This window comes from Acanthochromis polyacanthus, chromosome 15, assembly GCF_021347895.1.
Source record: "Acanthochromis polyacanthus isolate Apoly-LR-REF ecotype Palm Island chromosome 15, KAUST_Apoly_ChrSc, whole genome shotgun sequence".
NCBI lineage: Eukaryota > Metazoa > Chordata > Actinopteri > Pomacentridae > Acanthochromis > Acanthochromis polyacanthus.
The window spans coordinates 14,599,151-14,621,844 of NC_067127.1; the positions used below are offsets into that span (position 1 = coordinate 14,599,151).

Consider the following 22,694-nt stretch of genomic DNA (forward strand, 5'->3'; position numbering starts at 1 on the left):
AAAAAAAACAATACGATGTTGAAGTCGGGCTGCATCTCCGGCTAGAATAAAAGGATGCACACAGTGATAACAAGAACAGGTTTTTATTAATATTTTGTAATACCATATATAATGCAATTGCATATCTTTGGCGAAAATAAATCTTATAAACATTTTATCAACAGAGGTTAGCATACAAAAACCAAAAGGTGTGTCGGTCCGATAGACATGGCAGACAACTGACACAAACTGATACTGGGTTGGCAGCTTTGTCAAATGCAAGAAAATGCTTATCATACCCATAGGAACTGCAACAGAATCACATAATCAATATTCAATAACAGCTGTTGAGCAATGAAGCAAATGGGTTTTGAGTTTAGGTAGCTCATCCGCAGATCAACTCACTGACTCGGTGTCACTTTGAGACCAACACAGCTTTTCTTTCCCAAGTGCTACACAAAGAACGAGTGAGATTTTTTCCTCTACAAGTCTCTCCATAATGTCTCAGCAGTCGTCCCCATACTCAAATGTAGGTCTGAAACGACACAGCAGCTGCCTGGGGACTGAGTTAGTCTGATCCAGTTTACAGTGATATTCAAAACATTTCAACATCCCATAACAATACCTGGAAGCATGAGTTATGAGTGGCAGTAATTTTTCAAAGATTCTAATCTGTGATGAGATTGAAAGCTAATCTTCAATTTCTGACTACTTAAGTCATAATGCCTAAACATAAACCATAAAATGATTAAATCGACTTCAAAGAACTTCTACAGCACACGGGGAATGCACCAATTTTAAATTCCACACCCCAGCTGAACATCAGTTTTGGCAACAGAAAGGTTTCAGGATCAATGTTAATTAATTGTCTTCTATCCAGACTAACAAAAAGCAAAACAAAACATCAAGAAAACCTGGCAGTCGAGGTTAAATTGAAAACAAACGAACAAACAAAAATACACCCGCTCTAAAGACAATAGACATTGGCAAAATACTTAATCACTGTAACAAGTAAAGAAAAAAAAGTGTATTGCTGTAAAATAAACACAGAGAAACAAAATACTTATTGAGAGGAGTTCACAGAGTGAGAAAAATAAATGTGCCTAGTCATCTGTTTCAAATGACCAGTGTTTGATAGAGTATGCATTCAAAAATCCCATAAATTAAAGTCATAAATAAGGTGATGATTAATGAACAATAATTTGTTCTTTTCTTTCACAGCTAAACAAGACCAGTGTATGCAAGTATTATTTCTGAGAACTGTAGCTTACTCTGCAAAAAACAGTTCCCGCTCAAGGATGAACCAAAAGATTGGTTAAGTCACTGTACTGACCAGTCGTCTCCCATTTCCTGATTCAGAAAACTCCAAATCACAACTACATTGTGGCAGCAGGGGAATATGGGGAATATAGTGACCATGGCCCTTTGCAGTTTTACATCAGTGGCACAAGAAAATGTTTGGCACTGACCATGCATGCTATACTAACAGTCACAGTGACACATCGTGATCTAGTACTGTGGGAAATAATAATAATAATTTCCAGTTTGTTACCCCTGTGCTCGTCCGTGCTACCTTGTATTGTACGCTGCAAGTGTGCAGTTTTGCTTTTTTTTTTTTTTATTTCAAATGAAACTTGTGGCCTTTTATACAAGTGGCTCGCAACTTCCCCTCAGTGAACTGCATGCAACCAACCTGACGATAAACACTCCATTTCACAGCTTCAGAAGAGAACGTGCACTTCCTTATTTTGTTCTAGGAGGAAGAGCAAGGACGAAACACTGGTAGCCAGCCAGAACTGAGGGCACAACATGAGAGCAACACGGGCCTTCAGCATCTCGCCTGCGAGCGACTGCACATACAGAGTTCAGTTCTCTCCGGCCAGTGACTGTACTCTCCCCTTCTCATTCTTTACACTTGAATATGCTCTTTGCTGTGGGTGTCTAAATATTTTGAACCAAAACAGACACACTTTCCTTCGCATTGTGAATTAACCTGGCCACAGGATCAGCCAACAGAAAATTGCCTGTATAATTCTGTAATTTTCTAAACTACATGGCACAAAAACCAAAGGAGGACACATAGAGATATAATCAAACTGCAAACCCAAATAATGGAGCAAAACGCTGTGGCAACTTACTATCTGCTCCTGTTCCTCACCATTAGCCAACTCTGCATTCAAAAGGACCAGACGCAAGCAGAGTACCAAGCAGCCCTACAATACATCTGTAGCAAGGAGATCCGTCTTTACATCAGTACATTATATTAATTGAAGCGTTTTTTTGTCAGTAGAAGAAGTGCTTCACTATTTCAAACTCTTTTTTTTGTCACGACAGTCTTCTCAGGTTGGGGCTGAATTCAACATGCACTATGATACACACACACAAAAATAAAATTAAATCCATGGAGGATAACCTTTGAGCACACGGTGAACATGTGGCAGTACGTGGCAGATGTTCACTTTGTGTAGGCTGCCACCAAATGCAAATATATGCTCTGTGTCTGCACAATAAATGTCAAAAGCACGCTGATGAATGAGACAGGATGAGCAAAAAAAAGAAAGAAAAGAGCTTGCACTGTAATGGCTGCACAGAACCGAGATAAGTACTGTAGCTAACTTTGCAACTAAATTTGGCAGTGGCAGAGTAATACTATTTCCATATCTTGCTAATCCTGAAATAGAGCCGGAGCTCACCTGTAATAAGTTTACCGCATGACAAGATCATAATACTACTCCATTCATTCTCTTAATTGTAAAGTTTAACTAGCATACTCAACTCTGAAAAATGCCACCATGGAATAATGTCAGAAAGTTAAGGTTGTGGATTAATTATTGCATCTCTCTTATCAGAGGATTCAAAGAGCAAGAACTCCTTTCAAAACAGTGGCATTTTTTTTCTTTAGCACAAAAAGGAGAAAGTGATAACACCAGGAGGTTAGATTTTGTCTGTTACAAACATGCACTCATTCGCTTCATAAATAGATTCACTTGGAAGAGGATACAGGTTTGAGGAGGAAGCATGCAACGCTTTGAGTTAAAAAACCTTCAGCTTTTTTCCATCTTGTCTTTCAGAGAAAAAAAATTCTTGAATCACAATCTTCTAATCCAACACAAGCAGGCAGGTCATTTTGGATAGGTATCTTGATGGTTCTCCATAGCCCAAACACCCACCCCCAGCAGTTACCCCCGAGTTACTCTATATGGCTTTGTTCTCCTGTGTGAACGATACTATTGCCATTTGTTTTGTTGGACAGAGATACTCCCAAACAAAAAAAAGGCTCAAAATGGCCAAAGAACGATCAGATAAGGAGAAGGAGGCACACTGGGACACACGATCAGGGGTCAGAGGTTAGGGGTTCACAGGGTCCGGAGTCTCATGGGGGCAAAAGAAACTTCATTTCCTGTTAAGTTTTGTGCTCTTGACAGTGCGTTTGGAGCCCTCCGTGCAGCTGCGTATACCAGCGAGGTGCAGCAAGGAGCCGGCAGCTTCCTTCAGCTCCTCGTCCAGCTCCGGCTTGACCTCACGTCGTGCCCTCTTGCCAGTCGGCCACTTGATGGCGAGCGGACGTCGAGAAGTCTGGTGGACGCCCCTCTCGTCCCAGAGGTCGGAGTCCTCGTCGCTGTGGAAACCCTCACTGCCAGCACGGTGGGACTGCCTGCGGTCGCACCCTCCTTCGTCCAGGGAGGAAAGCGATGAGGAGGAGGAACGGGAGGAGCAGCGCTGCAGGGCTACGCTGCTGTAGTTGTGATCCTGCTTTGGATCACTGCTCACCAGGACAGAGTCGGGCCGGGAGAGGTCCAGTGGGCTGTCAGAATTGCCTGAAGAGAGCAAAAGATGAAAAAGGTGATAAGTATGCATTCACTGCAATTTACAGCGTTCTCACAGCATGATAGCTGCTGCAAATATTGCATGTAAAAATTTGGTTGGTTTTGACATTTTTAAATAAACTGTCATTGATAGTAAGTAAATCTTTAATTAATATTAAGCATTTTTTTCCTGAAGAAAAAGCGGAATTCAGACAGTATAAACCACAAACGCTGTAGCTTTAGCTTGCATTGTTTACGCTACAAGTATAAAGCAGAACTAAGATTTGTTTTGACCCAACAGGGAAAACCTGATTTAAAAATAGCTTACTGCATGCAAGAGAAAACAGAATTAACGTTGGTGGGCAAAGTACAAATATTAGCAAAATCCCAGTCACATTAAAAGCTTCTCAGAGGGCTTTTGTAGGCAATGAATCAAATGAACTTAATAAATTATGAATCCAAAGTATAAGGAATAACACTCATTAAGTCTGATTTTAAAAAATCCTGAATTTAATTCAAAGACACACTAAATTAACGATTTACTATCCTGGAAGAGCTACACTAATAGCACTTCCTGACACTGACTTCTCTGCAAGCATTTTAAAACTGATGTACATATGTTAAAAGGAATGATTCCACATTTTAAGAAATACGATAATTAGCTGCTTGGCAGAGAGTGAGACGAGAAGATTTGGATCAGTAACTTCCTGGAATCTCCACTAGTCGTCTGGCAAATGCTCCCAGCCAAGAAACAGTCCAGCACATTACCCAACAAAAACAGCAAAATTTCATTCTTACACTTAGTGTTTTTTATGGATTTAACAAAGAAGATAGAGCTTGTTAAGTAGTGAGCATGACAGGTGCTGATAGCTGGATTTTACCACCTTTGGACAGAGGCAGTCTGGTTGACTCCCCTTCATTTCTAGTCCAAGTGTTAAGAAAAGTTAAATTAGCCACCTGCTGGCTCTAGTATTCCCGAGATGAACTACTGCTTTAATATGTCTTTAAAAGCATGTTGATAGGAAAAATTGTACACAATCAAGTGAGAGTAATGTTCTTGAATCCTTTCCTGTGCAAGAACCAGCATTTTTTTTGACAACATGCATAGACCTGTACATCACAAATTAAAGCACACAAAAGAAAATAAAATTTAAGCAATGACAGGGTGGTATGTCAGGGGTAGGAGACAGAGAGCTACAAGAATAGGTGAAAGTATGGCTGCTTGTGGATTCTCTTACATGGGTCAACGTGGTGCCCAGGGGCAGAGTTTAAGAGCATCATGGCAGTGGCAGCATCAATGTCAGACTCTGGAAGAGGAGAGAACATGCATGATGGTCAGTCCTAAGGTGTGAAAGCATGGTTGCATGGCATCTGTACTAGGACTGGGAGGACTGGGTTCCTTCACTAGCCTTAAACTAGACAAATAGTGACCCAATCAGTGCTTACTGAATGGACTGGACATGCAGAAGATTCAAAGACACAAACCAGAGGATAAATTCAAGCCACTGATATTGAGAGTGCATCCGATCTTTCCAGACCTGACAAAGTGTCTAAAAGCCTCATAGCTCACTTCTGGGGCTCTAAATTATTAATGATTACAGTGAGACTGAGTGCTCGACACTGAGCACTAGCAGAACCTCTGCCTGTCGTCAAGGTTACAAATCCAAGAGGCAGTGGGGGAAGAAGAGGCTGAGACATCGACGGGGAGCTCTCAACATTATGGTCTACATGAGGCATCAATGACTTGAAAGCAACAAATCAAACCAAGAGTTGAGGATAAAAGCACAGTGATGCTGAATGTTCTGGGACTGAAATGTGCAAAGGCAACAGAATCAAAATACCGCACAAACACAAGCTAAAGAACTGCACTCTATACATCCACAGACTGTTGCTGAGCAGCCAGCTTTATTGCACAATACAAAATAGAAAACAGACAAGGTTGTTTTGGTCTTACCTTTGAATGAGCAGCCTTGTAGAAAGAGATGGCGAGGGGGTGAGGAGGCACTGTAGAAAGTCAATAAAAAACGCAGACAGTCAGATTTTAGGCTTGCAAAGGAGATGTAAAGAAAATTTGACCTTTCATATGCTTCCATGTTGAACCTAATCAAATCTTTTGAAATATTTGTGGCAGAGCTGATTGAAAAAATTCTGGTTTGACAGGCTGACAGCAGTTCACCGGAGCATCATGGCCAACACAAACTCGTAACTCACAGCATCGAGAGAGTGGCTGATTGAAGTTTTTTACCTGGGTGGGGAGGCGGGTGGTGTGCAGAAGGCATGTGCGGCTGGGAAGTGCTGCTTCTTAAGAGCTTGGATTAGGTTGGGGCGGTACTCGGGGTCAACACACCAGAGAGAACCTTTTCCGTTGGCCTGTAGGACAGAGCAGAGACAGTCAAACTTTTACATCCAGATTATGAAACTTGCCAGAAACTTGTGGCAGCAAGCAGTGAGATGAATTCTGATTTCATATAAATATAAATGTTCTTATAAAGGGGAGAACATTACATTTGTTTTGAATTTATTCGGATTAGTTTTTTGATAACATTCAGTTGGAGTTAAAGGTGCCCTGTGGAGTATTCTCGTAAACGAGCAAATAAGTAGTTTTCATAAAGTTTTGCCAGAACTTATTGCAGTATAGAACACATTTGATACATTTTCTTCTTCACAATACATCTGTAAAGCATAATTTACATTTTGCAAACACATTCCTTGTACATATTTACATTTGCTAGCTCGCAATCTTTCTAACTGCCATTATGTGTGCATTACTACAATTCTTTGTGTGTTACCACCACCAGGTGAAGTATTACACTTGGAAAAAGCACATGTACTTGGGAAGTGTATCCACATGCATGATGTAGACAAAACAGGTTCGACTAATAAAAACATTTCTGCACCGCACCACTAGTGGTGACAAAATTCTGCAGGATACCTTTCAGGATTCAATGAGAGACACGGCAATCGATCTGGGGGATCTGTACTGCTGAGTAATTGCACTGCACTGCAAATGACAAGATCATTACTTATCAAGAAAAAAGTCAAGTGTGACCCCAACCTTTTACAGATTAGTTGCCGTGGAAAGGCACTTAATTTCCTAATCATTTTTTTTTAGCTATGAGCATCATAGCACCTTTTGAACAAGGCATACTCGAACTGCAATAATGAAAAACGTAGAGAATTCCTCAAAAAAATTAGCTAACAAAAACTGTGTGTACTACATACAGTTAAAGCAGCATAGTAGTTCAAATTCCAATACACTGCCCTTCTGCCTTTCTATGAATGTTCAAACCTCAAACTAAGGGCTATTTTACACCATAAAGAAAACACTGGTGAGCAGCAAATACAAAACTAAGAATTCTTCAGCAGCCGCTACAAACAGAAAAATGTGCTCGACAGCAAGAAGAATGATTTGTCTGCTGGTGATGTGTGCTGGAGTGTGTGTGCCACTTTATCTGATGGTGGCATATTCTTGCCCAGTCTGGGAGAATAGAGTGAGGGAGGGAGGAGAATAACCTTGACTCAGATTACCAACCAGGCCCTGATGCAGGAAGAAGGAAATGTCTCCATGGCAACGGAAACCACCAGCCAGTGTCATGTGAAACTGGCGCTTGTGTCTCAGCAGACGAAGGGCTCACGCTGTGCACCTGCATGTTAAGCGGACTGCACCGCACCATGTTGCTACTCACTCAGTGCTAACTGCCATCCTCTCCAAAGGTGGGAAAATATCAGGCCATAGCCAGACACAGCCTTGGCAAACACAGTATTCATGAAGTAGATCTACTGACTTTATAAGTGCGAAACTCTGAACACCCAAGATGTATTTTTGCAAGCTTTCACTGTGAATGCAGCCTCATATTTCCTGAATATACGCTGTCATGCATAATAAAATTCTGTTTTTCAACATAGTTTTCAACATAAAAATCAAAGAGCTAATTTGTAATTAAAACCAAAAGCAAGTAAATTAACACACAATTCCCATTTCTGCTCACAGTTATGTTTTTTTTGTCATTTTGCCACAACATCATGAGAAACCAGCTTCTCAGTTAGTTCTTATTTCTATACCAGAATGCAACACAACTGGCGATGTGTGTCCCATAACTGTACCGCGCTAGGCAGACAAACATTCTTCACACAAACTCATCTCTGCACTTGTTTGCTTCTTTCTGTGTGACATTTGGGACTTCAACTGTGAGACACTTCTCTCTGGTTAAAATAGTTGCACTACCTTGTAGTGCTTCAGGAGATAATATCCTATCTTAGGGTGCTGTGTTTGTATTTCCTCTGAAGGAGTATCTGTGACCTTCACTGGATTCCATCCTTATCACAGCAGAGTCAGAGGTTCCTGCAGTTGTGTAAAAGTCCCGGACACTGTCACATGAGCCGCACTGCAGCTTCACACTGCTTCACAGCACGCTGTTCACCACCAGTGTTTTGCTAAATAAAGCAGGCACATTTTGGCCATATGGAATCATTAACATTGCATCATCAAACAAAGGTGTACCGGTTGTAACATTTTCAAGACACATCCTTTAAACAGTTATATTTTTAAGTGTAAATCTGGAAAGCTGGCTAACCTACCTTTCCCAAACTCCTTTCAACCTTGCGGAAGCATTTGTTCAGGGACAAGTTGTGACGAACCGAGTTCTTCCAGCCAGTGGGAGCATTGGAGAAATAAGGGAAGTGCTCGAGAATCCAGCCATAGATTTCTTTCACAGGCAAGGACTTGCTGGGAGACTGCTCAATGGCCATGTAGATAAGCAAGGAAAATGAGAAAGGGGGCTTAGACTTCAACGAGTCCCGCTCCCTGCCTCTGCTGTGTGATGAAGATGAGGAGGAGGATGAAGGGCCCTGGCTGGACCCGTAGTCTCCTTCTATATCAAAGAGGGGGCTGCCGCTCGGCTGAGCTTCAGGACCCCCCAGGGTGAAGTTCTGAAGCAGGTTCTCATGGAGCCAATTGAGGTTAGTGAGCTCCTCATCTTCGGTACCTCCAGTACGATCCACACTAGTTGCCAGTGGACTGGATGCACACTCCGCCTCAGGCAGTGTTCCCACACCACAAACACCTCTGAGTCCTGTCCGCTCCTCTTGCATACCCGGAATTTCCGTTTTCTTATCTGGTGACATCCCAATGATTGGACCCATTAAATCTAAGAGGTCTGGAGAGAAAAGAGAGAGGAGGTTGTTAACGTTAAACAGCTTTTAAACAAAGACAAAATCATAGTTTTTGATAGCAATGTAATTTCAAAACAAAGTTGGCAGTATGAAATAACTGGATGCGACATTTTAGAATGATGTGCTCTTCCAAGCGTTGACCTTGTTTTCTTTCCCTGGGGGCGCATCCCCTGGAGCTGCGTCTGTCTGTCTCTATTGCACTTCCTGGCCCTCTCACTGCCCCTCTCCTCCACGTCTGGTGAGGACGGAGAGGCTCTCAGCTCACCTCCCTCTTGACTGTAGCTGAGGACCTTCGAGGACATCCTCTCAAGCAACTGAACTGACTTAAGGCTCCACTCTTCAACGCCCACCCCATTTCAGACAAGACCCAGCTGCTCGTTACGTGTAAATGAGCATGAAACCATCCAATGACTGCAGGAATGAGTGGAAGGCCTCCATCTTACAGAGTGGATGGCTCTTACAGATTGATCTGCATTCAGCCAGGATCAAGTCTCAATTTGTCACATGCCAGAATAAGTAGCGTAAAGAGGCTACAAACCCGAGAGTAGTCAGTCATTTAACAGCACAAGCAAATTCAATAAGCCAGCAGCATAGTATCATTAACAAATTCCACCCAAGTGTACTTATGAATAAGACAATGATACTTCTTTTATGACATGGGGAGGAAGAAGCATCTTAAACAACAGCAAAGATTGAGCTGTACAAAAAAACAAATGATCCTGCCTACAAATACACCTATAGTATTATTTAAACTAAGTTACCTATGACTGAAAAATACATTTTGTCCAAAAACAATCTGACTAATTCTGTAAAACCATAAATTATAAGTTGTGTTTTCGCACAATGCTTCAGGAGTCCAAGAGCACAAAGAGAACACTCTTTGTCTCAGTGCACAACAAGCTTTATGTCCTGGGCGTCACCATGACAACCATGCCGTCCCTTCAATTAAGAGCAGAAATCCCACAAACAAGAGTCAATAAGAAAATAAGTAATCCATGCCGGCTGACTCTGCCACGGACGACCACTGAGAAGTCCCCCTCCCTCTCTGTTGTAACGAAATGCTCCTGCTGTACCCGTGTGTGGACAGCAGATGTCCCGGTTCTGGGGAGGTCTGGAGAGTTCTGGATCTGAGACGGGACCAGGATTGGAAGGCTGGGGAGGCAAAAGCTCACAGTGTGTGGTGGATAGGCATGCCTTTTCATTTCTGTGATAAGATAAGAATTGGGTCAAACTGGAGAGTGTTTGCACAGTGGCTGAGACAGGAGAGGGAGTGTACATACACACAAATCAGTTTGTCAAAGCCAGTCACAGAGGACAAGAGGGGGAGTTGAGCATTAGTGCATTTACAAAATGACCCTTCAACTCTCCATCGAGGGATAAACACGTAGCAGGCAGATCCTCTTTTTGTTTAAAGTGAGGTCTGAAACTAAGGTCATGATTTCTTAAGCCTTAAAAACATGCTTGTGTGTGTGTTTAACATTTATGTAATAACCGTGTGCTCCTTATATGTGACATAGTGTTAGATACATTTATCCTGCAGTCTGACTGTCAGTCCTCCACTGCTTGTGTATTGTATATGTCAGCACCACTGAACTGTCCTTGTGTACTGCATATACTTCTGAGTTTTTTTTACTCCCTATAAAAAGGAAGTGAGTCAATGAGTTTTCCAGGCCAAAGGCAAAGGGACGGGCAGTGTGAACATAGGAAGAGAGAGCAATCAGTAAAATCCTTGTATGGAAGGACAGACCAATAGAAAGGCCAAGAGAAAGACAGCAAAAGACAGAGAGTCAGCTGAGACTCGGTGGTAGTGAGGTAGGCTATGCAAGTTACCCTCAGTCGAGGATGAATCACAGCTCTCAGCAATGTAGAGCAATCAGATATGTCAGGCAGCAAGAGAACTACCCATTTGTGTTAAAAGAAAATCTCAGCTTAAGACACCAGAGCACAGATATCCCTTGAAATGACAGGTTCCTACTCTGAATGAATTTACAAACAGAAAGGGGACTGAGCAGAGCGACAAGTCTACAGTTTCAGAAGAAAACATTTATTAGCCCAAAATCCATTGCAGACTAAATTTATGTTGATTTTATTATATCAGAATAAACCCCTTGAGATGCATCATCTCATTGTTAGCGGTCACATGAAACAGATTTACGAGATATAGGTCTAATATCCAGTATGTTTGAAAAAATAAGGGCACAGTTTAGGGCAGATTTTTATACAATATTTATATGTGCATATAGAGTGATTTAACCCTCAAGCGACCGAGTGGGGTCATTTATGACCCTAGCCGTATAATTATATTTGCCGTTTTTATATCTTTTATCCGAAAAATGTTTTCTACCATGAATTTGTCACTCTACTTGTCCTACAGCCGCTCATAATTTTTTGTAGAGATCGGCCAACTGGTGTGACAAGGATAATGGAAACTTGTCTGGGGTCATTTATGACCCCAGAAAGATGTATAGGTTTTTCACTATTGCAGGCTTTGGTTTTATTTCTACATTTTAATGTTTTGCAGTGCACTATGGCTGGCAGACCTACATTTTTAGCCACAGCTGCCCTGGGGTAGACTGACGCCTCCAACCCCTCTGACCACCACCAACATTACACAGCATACACATTCATACACCAGTGTAAGTGGCAGCCCTCTTCCTGCTCAAGGACACAACAGCACATGACTAGGACAAAGCGGTAATCGAACCGTCGACCCTTCGATCACTGGATGAACCGCTCTACTACCTGAGCCATAGCCGCCCCTAAATACTTCTCTGCATGTTACATTGCACACATACAGACAAGATGTTTGTTTAGATTTTGTTTTTATGTACTTTTGATTTACTATTGAGGAAAGAAAAGGAAAAAAGTTTTAAAAGAAGTTGCAGACAAAGCGTGTCTGAATAAATGTTATTGCGTTTTTACAATGCATCATATTGTTGATATGGTTTTACTTTAGCTCTGAGTCAAAAATGATTAAAATCCATGAGTAATTACAGAAGGATATTTTAGAATATCCATCCTAAAATGCAGTGGAGTGGAATAGGTAAGAAAGCACAAAAAGAGGCACTAAAGTAGACGTATTCCTGTGTAAAATATAGTGGGGTCATAAATGACCCCAATCGGTCATTTTAGTTGCTAAAATAGCGCTTGAGGGTTAAGGATCATTAAGGGTACCATTTCAAGGATCCCAGGCTTTTTTCAAAATGTAGTTAAACTGGCGTAATACAGACTACTTAAAAAACCACAGAGCCCTACTTCAGGCTGTTCTTTGTGAGTTAAAATCTAAATCTATGACTGTGTTTCCTAATACAGTCTGATGACAAAGATTTAGGTCACGGTAAACCTCAAGCCAACACAGGTGCGCTCAAAAATGGTTTGGACTGCAGCGGGTCATTTGATTTGAAGGTGTGGCCATAGTGTTTTCCAGAGTCGGATGTCCTTTCTTCTTACGTGCGCTATGATTGACTGCCTGTAAACTTGATTCAGCTTTATGGCTGGGAGATGCAAGCTCAGAGATTAACCTTAAAGCACAATTGAGTTTCACCTCAGTCCTTCTTCACAAACTTGACCTCTCAGCTGGGCCCTTGGGTGCCAAAGAGAGCTTATCCTCTTTTGAGCAGCTCCTCCAGATGACCGTCATTTGAATATCAACAAAGATGGGGTGGATGGATGAGAAAGCTGTCTTGCATCCAGCCAAACACAGGAAGTGTTTTAAAATGACTGCAGCTGGTCAATTACCACTGCTGTTGCAATGATCGCAGTTATCATTGCTCTTATGAAAAGGCATCAAAGAGAGGTGGCTGGGAATGCAATGAATAATGGGACACTAGCGTGCAAAGAGTGGAGAGGGAGCTAATAAGCCGGACTGGCCTGTTGACTGCTGCTCATCCTTGAAAATACACCAAAGCTGCGATGGTGCTGACCTGATGGCTCATCTGCAAGTTAAAATAGCCCTGCGCACCGCCAGCCTCATCATATTCATGTGCAAACAGGCAAGCTAACAGCAGGTGCCAAGGCACATTTTTCCCCCCTTTCAAATTGCTCTTTTATCCTGTTAAGCACTTAGCCTATTCAAAAATACACAAAGACATATGGAGATAGCTTTAAATGGCAAATCAAGCCGTTGATGTGTCCGATATGTATGGGGGAATGTAAAGGAGATGATAGAAGCATTAAAATGAAGAGGTACTGGTTTGAGATGTTTTCCGGGAGCGAATCTCACGATCAGGACTCAGTTGCCACGGCAGCCAATGTTGTAAGGGAAGCAATTGTGCTCATGTCTGTGCATGAAGAGAGAGCTAATGTGGGGAGATCAATACAGGCGGAAAATGCTGAGGCCAGCAGTCTACTGCTGTTCTCCACAAACCTGTCTGACAAAGAGCAGTGGGAAAGGCCACTGCCAACCTGGATGTCATGGCACTTCTGACTAAGTGCCATGAGGGCATACGTTACAACACCCGATTCATGCGACAGAAAGCTATTTTGTCAAGCAAACAATTACATACAATTGATGATTTTTATCTGAACAGAACAAGATTTCATAGCGAAAACGGAAGATTTTCTGTACGTAACTGCTTTAAGTTCTTGTACTGACGCCACACCCTTCTCCCAAGAAATAAACCAGTTGACACAAACCAGTTACACCTCTGTAATAGATACACAAAGGTGTGTCGCAAAGCCCCACGGTGACGGCTGTTATTTGAAACCCTAACTGATATTTAGGTGACTACCCAGTCTGGCTGGAGCTCTGAAAATGTGAATGAGACAAAAGGAAGCTGAGTTAAAGTGGGAGAGCAAGAGAGAGGCTGTTCCAGGTTGAAGTAGCCAAGTGGTCCGGCTCTTTATTTTTATGGGGGGTTCAAATTATGTCATAACAAATAAAAGGTCCATTAGTGTGAAGGTTCATCAGGCTACCGTTAGAGCATTTCTAAAAGATACATTTTTAAATAAAACGACTCGGTGGATTTAAACGATTTACTCAGTGCCCGAGGAGAAAGCAAATGAAAAAGCTTACACAAAGCATTACAACTGGCCCCACACTCGGCTCATACAAAGGAGCAGTTGTTTTTGCTCTAGTCATGTTTCCGAAGTGCTCAGTATTCACCTCGCAGTTTCAAACAGAGGAACGGGAGGGAAGGAAACACCTCCTGCCTGTTGAGGAAGTTCATTTTCAGAAAACAAATTCACATTTCACACAGAGACAGTTAGGCCCGCTCTACACCAAAACAGTGGACTGGAGCGGCGAGAGGTCGACAGGTAGCGCTTATTGAAGCAGCAGTATTTACTTTGGCAATCTATGAATTCCATCAGCATGTAGCTTAGAGACAGATGACAAACACCCAGGGCAATGTATTGACTAATGCAATCATTCAGGGAAAAACAAGCAATCAAAACAACAGATAATGATTCTGTTCAGGTTCATCAGCGACATTAACTTCACACAGTGACTTCAGATACACAAGACTGCACTTTGACTGTCAACAGAGGCGAGGCCTTCCAAAGTACATGCCTGCCCCCAGCCAACACTGAAACCTTATCTCGTGGGTCATGTGTCTTTACCTCAGTGTACCAACACTCACCACCAATCATCATACTAATTCCCATTGCATTTGCTTTATGGTGTAAACTAGGGACAACTTCTTGTAAGAAATAGTTAAAGGAAGATTTATTTGGGCTTCAATATTTGTGAAAGCCCAGTGAAAATGCTTTTAACAGTTCAGTTGAAGTTTTAACATAAGCCCCCCACCCCCACCCCCAGGAATGTTCTCTGTATGAGATTACTTTCTGCGTAAATACTACAAATGTTTGCAAATGTAACTTTGCTTACGAGAAACACAGGAACGACCAGTAATGCCCTGCGGCGAAATCAAGCCTTCAGTCTGGAAGTCATAATCAAACTCTGATATAATTCTTCATAGATATCCATATCCAATACAGAGGATACACAGGGCTCCCATAAAGACCACAGCATGAAGCGCGTTGCCTTCAAGGAATGAAAATATTTACTGAAGCTTCTGGAGCAAATAAATCAACAAAAGCACATGCAAAGCGAAAAAAAGAGAATTCAGTTAGTAGCAGTAATATAACATGAAGTTTTGAGCTCAGTGCTCTTCTTCAGGCTGTCTGCATGCTACATTACAACCTCTCATATTACTCTTCTGCTCACTTCTGTTGAACATCAGCAGCTTGAAGAAATATTTTTCTTTAAAAATGTATCAAAAGCTAAAAGTATGATCAACAAAAAGATTTGTATTATGCATTATTATTACAGCTATATATTAGAGGTTGACTGATTATCAGCATTGCCAATTATCAGATAATATTCAGCATCTTCCCAATTATCACTATCTTGTTGATAAAACAAACACATTCATAAACGTGCTCCTTTGGCTCTGATGCAGACGCCTCTCTATATCTGCAGTCGCTCTGTGGTCTTGAGCAACGTCCCACCCACAGCATTATCCGATTGGTTACGTTTCAGGAGTAATAGCCTATCAACACTGAAGGAGAACTGTTCAAGAATTAAACTTACATGAAATATAAATTAACAAAGCCATTTGTGTTCTTGTGAATCCTGACACCAAGATATCCATCTTAACTGCTTACGTGGTTCTAAATATTGGTTCTCAGTCTGCTTAATTGCTAATAATTGGTAATGGATAACAAAAAAACATATTGGTCAACCCCTTTAGTGCATCACTATATTTTTTGTGGTAATGCAATACCTGAGTTTTGGTGCCAAAATGCTACTATTTAACACTAGTGAAACTATTACAGGCAATATAAGGTCATATTGCATTTTATTCATGCTACACATTCTTGGCGCATGTTCTCTGTTACATCTAATGCTCGAATGAAGTTTCCTTTATTTATCAGAATATCTTGGTGATCTGGTGCCAGTACCAGACTTAAAACTGTGCACTTGATCTAGTGGTAATCTGAGCTTTGTATCGACTCATTAATTGAATTGTTTTACTCTACAGAGCCTCGCATAAAATTCTCATTCAAATAACAGTGAATCCATGTTTACATTTCACTTTGGCTCAACACTTAACCAGCTTCTTCAATTGCTTAAATTTTGTGAAACTTTGTTACCGTTTCCAAACAGATAATACATTCCCTATTTAACCCTATGTGTCTGAGACAATCTTGATCAATTGCACAGAAGCTGGTCAGCCTGCGTTGTTGTAGTACTACTTCCATCAATTAAATAAATCCCATTAATTCAGCCAAGGGTGATGAGACAAAGGCCCATTGTGACACAGGACACAGTCGTCCTTCCCTCTTCCTTTCTCTCAATCAAGGAAACGGTCACATCAGTGTTGCCTTCAGTGAGGCGGGCCCTAATGAGCTGTGTCTTGAGTCCACCCCATCAGAAATGAGACAGGCACAGGAGGTTAGAGAGGGGTTGGGAAGCGAAAGAAGGAGGGGGGCGGCTCGCCATAGAGTCAGTGCATGACCACTGTGACCAATCAAGAGATGTAAAACAATAAGTGGCGCAGACGGAGGGGCGCCACAACAAGAATATATACACTGCATGTATGGGCCATCTACAAAGAAAAACATGCAGAGGTTTAAAGAGGCAAAACTGATTTGCAAAACCAGATCTCTGCCTGTTCTGTCTTTTTGTTGAACCCACGACACAACAGGTTGACCCCAGTTTAGTGACAGCTTTGAAAAGGAGTGGAGAGCTTAGGAGACAAAAAAAGATGCCAGTTAGCTGTACTGTGATTTCTCAAATAAATGCAACATCACAAAAAACAGACAAGCCGATCATCTGAACAGTATCGGAAAAATAAAATTATGACCAGCAAAACAAAATGAGAGACATGTCGCTTCACGCGTACATTTGCAACTCAAATTCAGAGCTCCCACCTATGAATTATTAGAAGAATGTCAGGGAGCACCAGCAGTATAAATACTGCAGGGGATGTCCCTGCTTCAAAACCACACAGGGGCTGTGACTGTGATCACATAGGCTACCACCACAAAACTGATTGACAGCTCACTGATTAGTGACTGATCTCAAGTAACTATGTGATTGTTCAATTCACCATCTTACCAGCACATTCTTCATATACACACGTGGACAAAATTGTTGGTACCCCTCAGTTAAAGAAGGAAAAACCCACAATTCTCACTGAAATCACTTGAAACTCACAAAAGTAACAATAAATAAAAATTTATTGAAAATTAAATAATCAAAATCAGCCATTACTTTTGAATTGTTGATTAACATAATTATTTAAAAAAACAAACTAATGAAACAGGCCTGGACAAAAATGATGGTACCTCTATAAAAGATTGAAAACTATTTGACCAGAGTGACATGATTAACTCAGGTGTGTCATTTAATTGACATCACAGGTGTTTCCAAACTCATAATCAGTCAGTCTGCCTATTTAAAGGGAGACAAGTAGTCACCCTGCTGTTTGGTGAAAAGGTGTGTACCACACTGAACATGGACAACAGAAAGCGAAGGAGAGAATTGTCCCAGGACATCCGAAAAAAAATTATAGACAAACATCTTAAAGGTAAAGGCTATAAGACCATCTCTAAACAGCTTGAAGTTCCTGTGACAACAGTGGCTCATATTATTCAGAAGTTCAAGACCCACGGGACAGTAGCCAACCTCCCTGGACGTGGCCGCAAGAGGAAAATTGATGACAAATTGAAGAGACGGATCGTTGGAATTGTATCCAAAGAGCCCAGAGCAACCTCCAAAGAAATTAAAGGTGAACTCCAAGGCCAAGGTACATCAGTGTCAGATCGCACCATTCGTCGTTGTTTGAGCCAAAGTGGACTTCATGGGAGACGACCAAGGAGGACACCACTGCTGAAAAAAACTCATAAAAAAGCCAGACTGGAATTTGCAAAAATGCATGTTGACAAGCCACAAAGCTTCTGGGAGAATGTCCTTTGGACAGATGAGACCAAACTGGAGCTTTTTGGTAAGGCACATCAACTCTATGTTCATAGACTCAAAAACCAAGCATACGAAGAAAAGAACACTGTCCCTACGGTGAAACATGGAGGAGGCTCAGTAATGTTTTGGGGCTGCTTTGCTGCATCTGGCACAGGGTGTCTTGAAAGTGTGCAAGGTACGATGAAATCTGAAGACTATCAAGGCACTCTGGAGAGAAATGTGCTGCCTAGTGTCAGAAAGCTTGGTCTCAGTCGCAGGTCATGGGTCTTCCAACAGGACAACGATCCAAAACACACAGCCAAAAACACCCAAGAATGGCTGAGAGAAAAGCGTTGGACTCTTCTAAAGTGGCCTTCTATGAGCCCAGATCTGAATCCCATTGAACATATGTGGAAGGAGCTGAAACATGCCATTTGGAGAAGACGCCCATCAAACCTGAGACAACTGGAGCTGTTTGCTCATGAGGAGTGGGCCAAAATACCTGTTGACAGCTGCAGAACGCTCATTGACAAATACAGAAATCGCTTAATTGCAGTGATTGCCTCAAAAGGTTGTGCAACAAAATATTAAGTTATGGGTACCATCATTTTTGTCCAGCCCTGTTTCATTAGTTTGTTTTTTTAAATAATTATGTTAATCAACAATTCAAAAGTGATGGCTGATTTTGATTATTTAATTTTCAATAAATTTTTATTTATTGTTCCTTTTGTGAGTTTCAAGTGATTTCAGTGAGAATTGTGGGTTTTTCCTTCTTTAACTGAGGGGTACCAACAATTTTGTCCACGTGTGTATAAAACACATGCTATAAAGATTTTACACTTTCTTTAAAACACATGCTGTTAAACCCTTATCTGCTTTTGATTATCTAAAAATACTGTAGAAAGCAACGACCAACTTCCCCATTCTTGCAAATCATCGCATTGTTCAGTTCCTTCCATTAGAATAATAAGAGCAACAGAAATCCAACTATTTAAAACAGTTAATAAAATCATAAAATCAAAGTTAGGACGGACTTGGTAATGACAGGCTTTTCGGCGAGCAGTAGGTTACAAAGCTTTGAGCATTTCTATGTTGTCAATCCATGAGAAAACAGGCTTGTTCTGTGTTAAGCAATCCCAAAAGTTTCAGCCACATGGCTCAGCTTTCGCAATGAATTCAAAACCACAGTCACTCATATGTCTACACAGAACATGGTGGATTTCAGAGGACGTAATCTTTCATTTGCTCCAGGTCAGAGTACACAATTCTGTGATAAGACTGATTACAAGGCAGCGCCACCATTTTAAACTGTTTATTCTGTAACACTCTCACTTGGAGAGAATGTAATAGCTGCAATTCAAAGCCATGTATTTCCTTATTAAAATGTTTTACAGATTATATTTAAAGGAAACACGGTCCTCCAATGTTTGTAAAATGCAGTTTGTACCCTGTGAATCCACTCAATAAAAATGTTGTGCTGTGGTGGTCTCTTTTGTCACATTGTTTCATTCTTATACATCCTCCGCGGAACATCTTCCTGTTCTGTCATCAGTACAGCACAATGGAGTAAGTTCTCAGAAAAGTGACACCAATGTGTTTACCAAGTTGTGAAAATGAAGTGAGGAATTCTTGAGCGCTCAAGAGGAGCTTGAAATATATTTGGTACCACTGTGTCCACTACTGTGCTCAGCTGGTGTAAAAGACCCTAATAATGTGAATGAAGCCTGTATTGGTGTAATCATAACATGGACAGGGAGCATTACACTTCAGTGTCTGACTAGCAGGGCTTTACTCTTTTGGGAAAATGATAACTGAAAGTACAGAATTTAATGTTTTCCAATCAAAACACTGTTTCAAGTTTTTCATTGTTCAAACTGGCCAATAGCCCGGGGTTTACCGACAGGATTATATGACAAAAATTCCCAAATGATCCAATGACTCATGTTACTGTGTTGCAATTGTCATGTTACCTAGTTGTGAATTTCAGTCTCAAGTCGGCCACTTACCCCTTAAACTCAACTGTGACCAGGCTGTGAGCACAAGAAAAAAACAGAATATTTACAAAGACTAAGCCCCCTATTTCACCTGTATTTCACCTTTTATCAAGGTGGAAAACCTCAAATAATGGAGTAACTTTATGCACGGTAACTGCAATATCTTATAGAAGCCTGTCCAGTAGCTCCAATTATCTTCTGATGGCACACATGTAAACATAATTCAACTCTACTGACAATATTTTAGATCCCAGTAGTCATTAAAGCTATTTCACATGGCAATAACTACATTACAGGGTTACGGCAAGACTTATTTATAGCAATGAATGTCAGTAAAGTTAGCATACCCTTGTCTATTCTGGGAGGCGACAGTACTTACCCTTCAGAAGCTTCTGTGCATACAAACATGTACATGTTCATACTACAAACAACAGCAAAGACAACAGATGGTTTGACCTACAATACCACCATGGAGATTCTGGCAATAAAATAATGGCAGACTGACAACATCTGTTTCTTTTTGTGTTTCTCTGACCCGTAAGCTCCTGTTGCCTTTGTCTTGTATTTATCACTTGGGCTTTAACAACTGCCAGGCTTTAAAAAAAAAGGAACATCAGTGAAGTCATAACCTCAGAAAGGGTAAAATAAATTTCCATGTTTAAAAAAAATACACACAGAAACCCAGGAGCACATGATTAATTTTAAATGAGGTTTATGCAGTTCAGTTAATGCAACATTGGCAGACAGCAGGTACAGACACTACCAGGGCAGGCGACAGCAGACACGTGGAATAGCATAAACTATATAAAGGCAACATACATGCAAATAGAATAGACAGATATGTTTCCTACTCTCTGACATTGTTTGTAGAGCACTCTGTATCTGGGACAATCTTGTGATAATCCATTACATCATGTGCTTAGCTAGTCAGTGTAGCCTCCCAACCCCTGGTACCGTCGATATTTACCATGAAATATTCAACTATTTATAGATATGACGGGGAGATGTGTATTTTACATTACCACCGACAAAAATAATATTAACACCGTTGTGGAGCACAACTTCAGGAAATACGCGACCACCGAGTACATTTAATGAAACACAAGAGGCGAAAAGCAGTGGAAAAAACACCAGCGGAAAGTGCTGTTAGCAAAGAAAACTAATATGCTTTGTAGCTACTGCCAGTCACACTGCAGACTACACTCACAAGCAGCCACAACCGGTAACACAACGAGGCACACAAAGTTACACGCAATGACGTGGACTGTTGCACAACATTTCCCCGACACACGGGACACATTACCAAGTAACTTAGTATTTTTGTTTGACATTTACAGGAGTAAGTTCACTAAATATAACGTTACCAGCGTTAGCTCAGCCAGCGCAACCGTCAGGCAAAGTAGCGTTAGCAGTCGCTCGATGGGTCAGTGAAGGTAAACCTACCGCTAGCGTTAGCATAACATTTTAACTATGTCGAATAGTGGAGGAATTCTATTTCCACACACCAGACGATAACCGGTCTTTGTTGCTATAAATACCACCTCTTTACTCTTACAGCTTCGAGAGAGGAGAGAACAGAGAAGTAACATTAGCTAGCTGGCCACATGCTGTCGCTCGATCTGCCATGCTGGCTGCTCTAAGCAAAGTCACTTGACCACATTTACTTTTAGCTTGTTCGAAACACAACACGCCGAACACTCGTTTCACTACGGCAAATTCCTTTAGAATAAAACCATGAGATACTCACAATCATTCACGGCGTGCCTCGGTGCGGTGTATTTAAAGACACGTCTGCGCGCAGTTTATTCAGATGTCTGTCTCACACAATGTCAGAGATCAGATCAGCAGCTGCTTCCTCCATACACGCAGCGCGCAGATCACACAGCGCACAGCAACGCTACCAAACCCCTCGCCGTTGTCATGGCAACATTTCCACTTCAGCCAATCAAAACCCCTCCCCTCCTATCTCCCCTGGCAACTGCCGCAGCGCAGGAGCACCGCGAACGCGCACGCCGTCCAATTTTGCATCGTGCGGTGGTGCTTTCACTTTTACTGCCAGCTGCTTGCAACGTAGTCGACGGGAGGGAAATAGGTTTTTATGGTGTTTTGAACCAAGCAGGCAGGTAGTGTTGACATCGAGGAAGCAAACTGCGTGAATTATTAATTGAGAAAGTGTGTGAGCGATCAAACCGGACGGGTCCCACACACACACACACACACACACACACACACACACACACACACACACACACACACACACACACACACACACACACACTCCCGCGTTATTTAGGCTGCACAAACACCTCGGGGCGGAGAGAAAGGATGTGTCACCACACCCAGCCTCATGACGATAGTGGACCCTCAACAGGGCCCCTCCTAGAGTAAACGGTGACACAAGGAGCCAACATGACCCGTGGATACACAACAGACGCATGCTGGGTAATGCCTGAGAATATAGACAAAGCAAAGAAAAGAAATTGGAGCAGAAAGAAAAGAACAACTATGTACTTTTTTTCCCTGTGCATGTGTAAAAAAAATTAAGGGGGGTGGGGGGTGGGGGATTGCTCCTATCTGTTATTTACTGTGCTTTTACAGCCAGACGTGTCCTTCAGGAAGCCCCAGCAGGTCAGTTGTGTGTCTTTGCCTGGCTATCTGTTGAGTGCAGCTTTACCGGCCAACTGACTTCACACCAAACTGTAACTTTCACATAATGGTGATACCTTACTCATCTCAGCCACTCTATTTCATAAGCGTACATGAGTAGCTCTCTGCGGACTGATCTAATAGCCTCTCTATTTTCTTTTACTGTCCATAAACCCAAGTGCCAGCCATGCA

At 41.7% G+C, this 22,694-nt stretch overlaps 1 protein-coding gene across 4 annotated transcripts; it reads right to left on the minus strand.

The window, feature by feature from the left end:
- Nucleotides 1-67: 67 nt before the first annotated feature.
- Nucleotides 68-21,803, minus strand: foxn2a (forkhead box N2a). Of its 4 annotated transcripts, none has more exons than XM_022209617.2 (6): nucleotides 21,604-21,800; nucleotides 8,364-8,941; nucleotides 6,031-6,155; nucleotides 5,740-5,789; nucleotides 5,024-5,092; nucleotides 68-3,797 (listed from the first exon to the last, which is right to left on the minus strand). In XM_022209617.2, exons 2-6 carry the CDS (start codon nucleotides 8,925-8,927, stop codon nucleotides 3,373-3,375), a joined length of 1,233 nt encoding a protein of 410 aa, XP_022065309.1. In that variant the 5' UTR covers nucleotides 8,928-8,941; nucleotides 21,604-21,800; the 3' UTR covers nucleotides 68-3,372. The 4 variants fall into 4 exon arrangements, with proteins under 4 accessions (XP_022065309.1, XP_051815893.1, XP_022065310.1 ...); XM_051959933.1 differs by lacking the exon at nucleotides 21,604-21,800 and adding an exon at nucleotides 21,221-21,507; XM_022209618.2 differs by lacking the exon at nucleotides 21,604-21,800 and adding an exon at nucleotides 9,099-9,560.
- Between the last annotated feature and the right edge of the window lie 891 nt (nucleotides 21,804-22,694).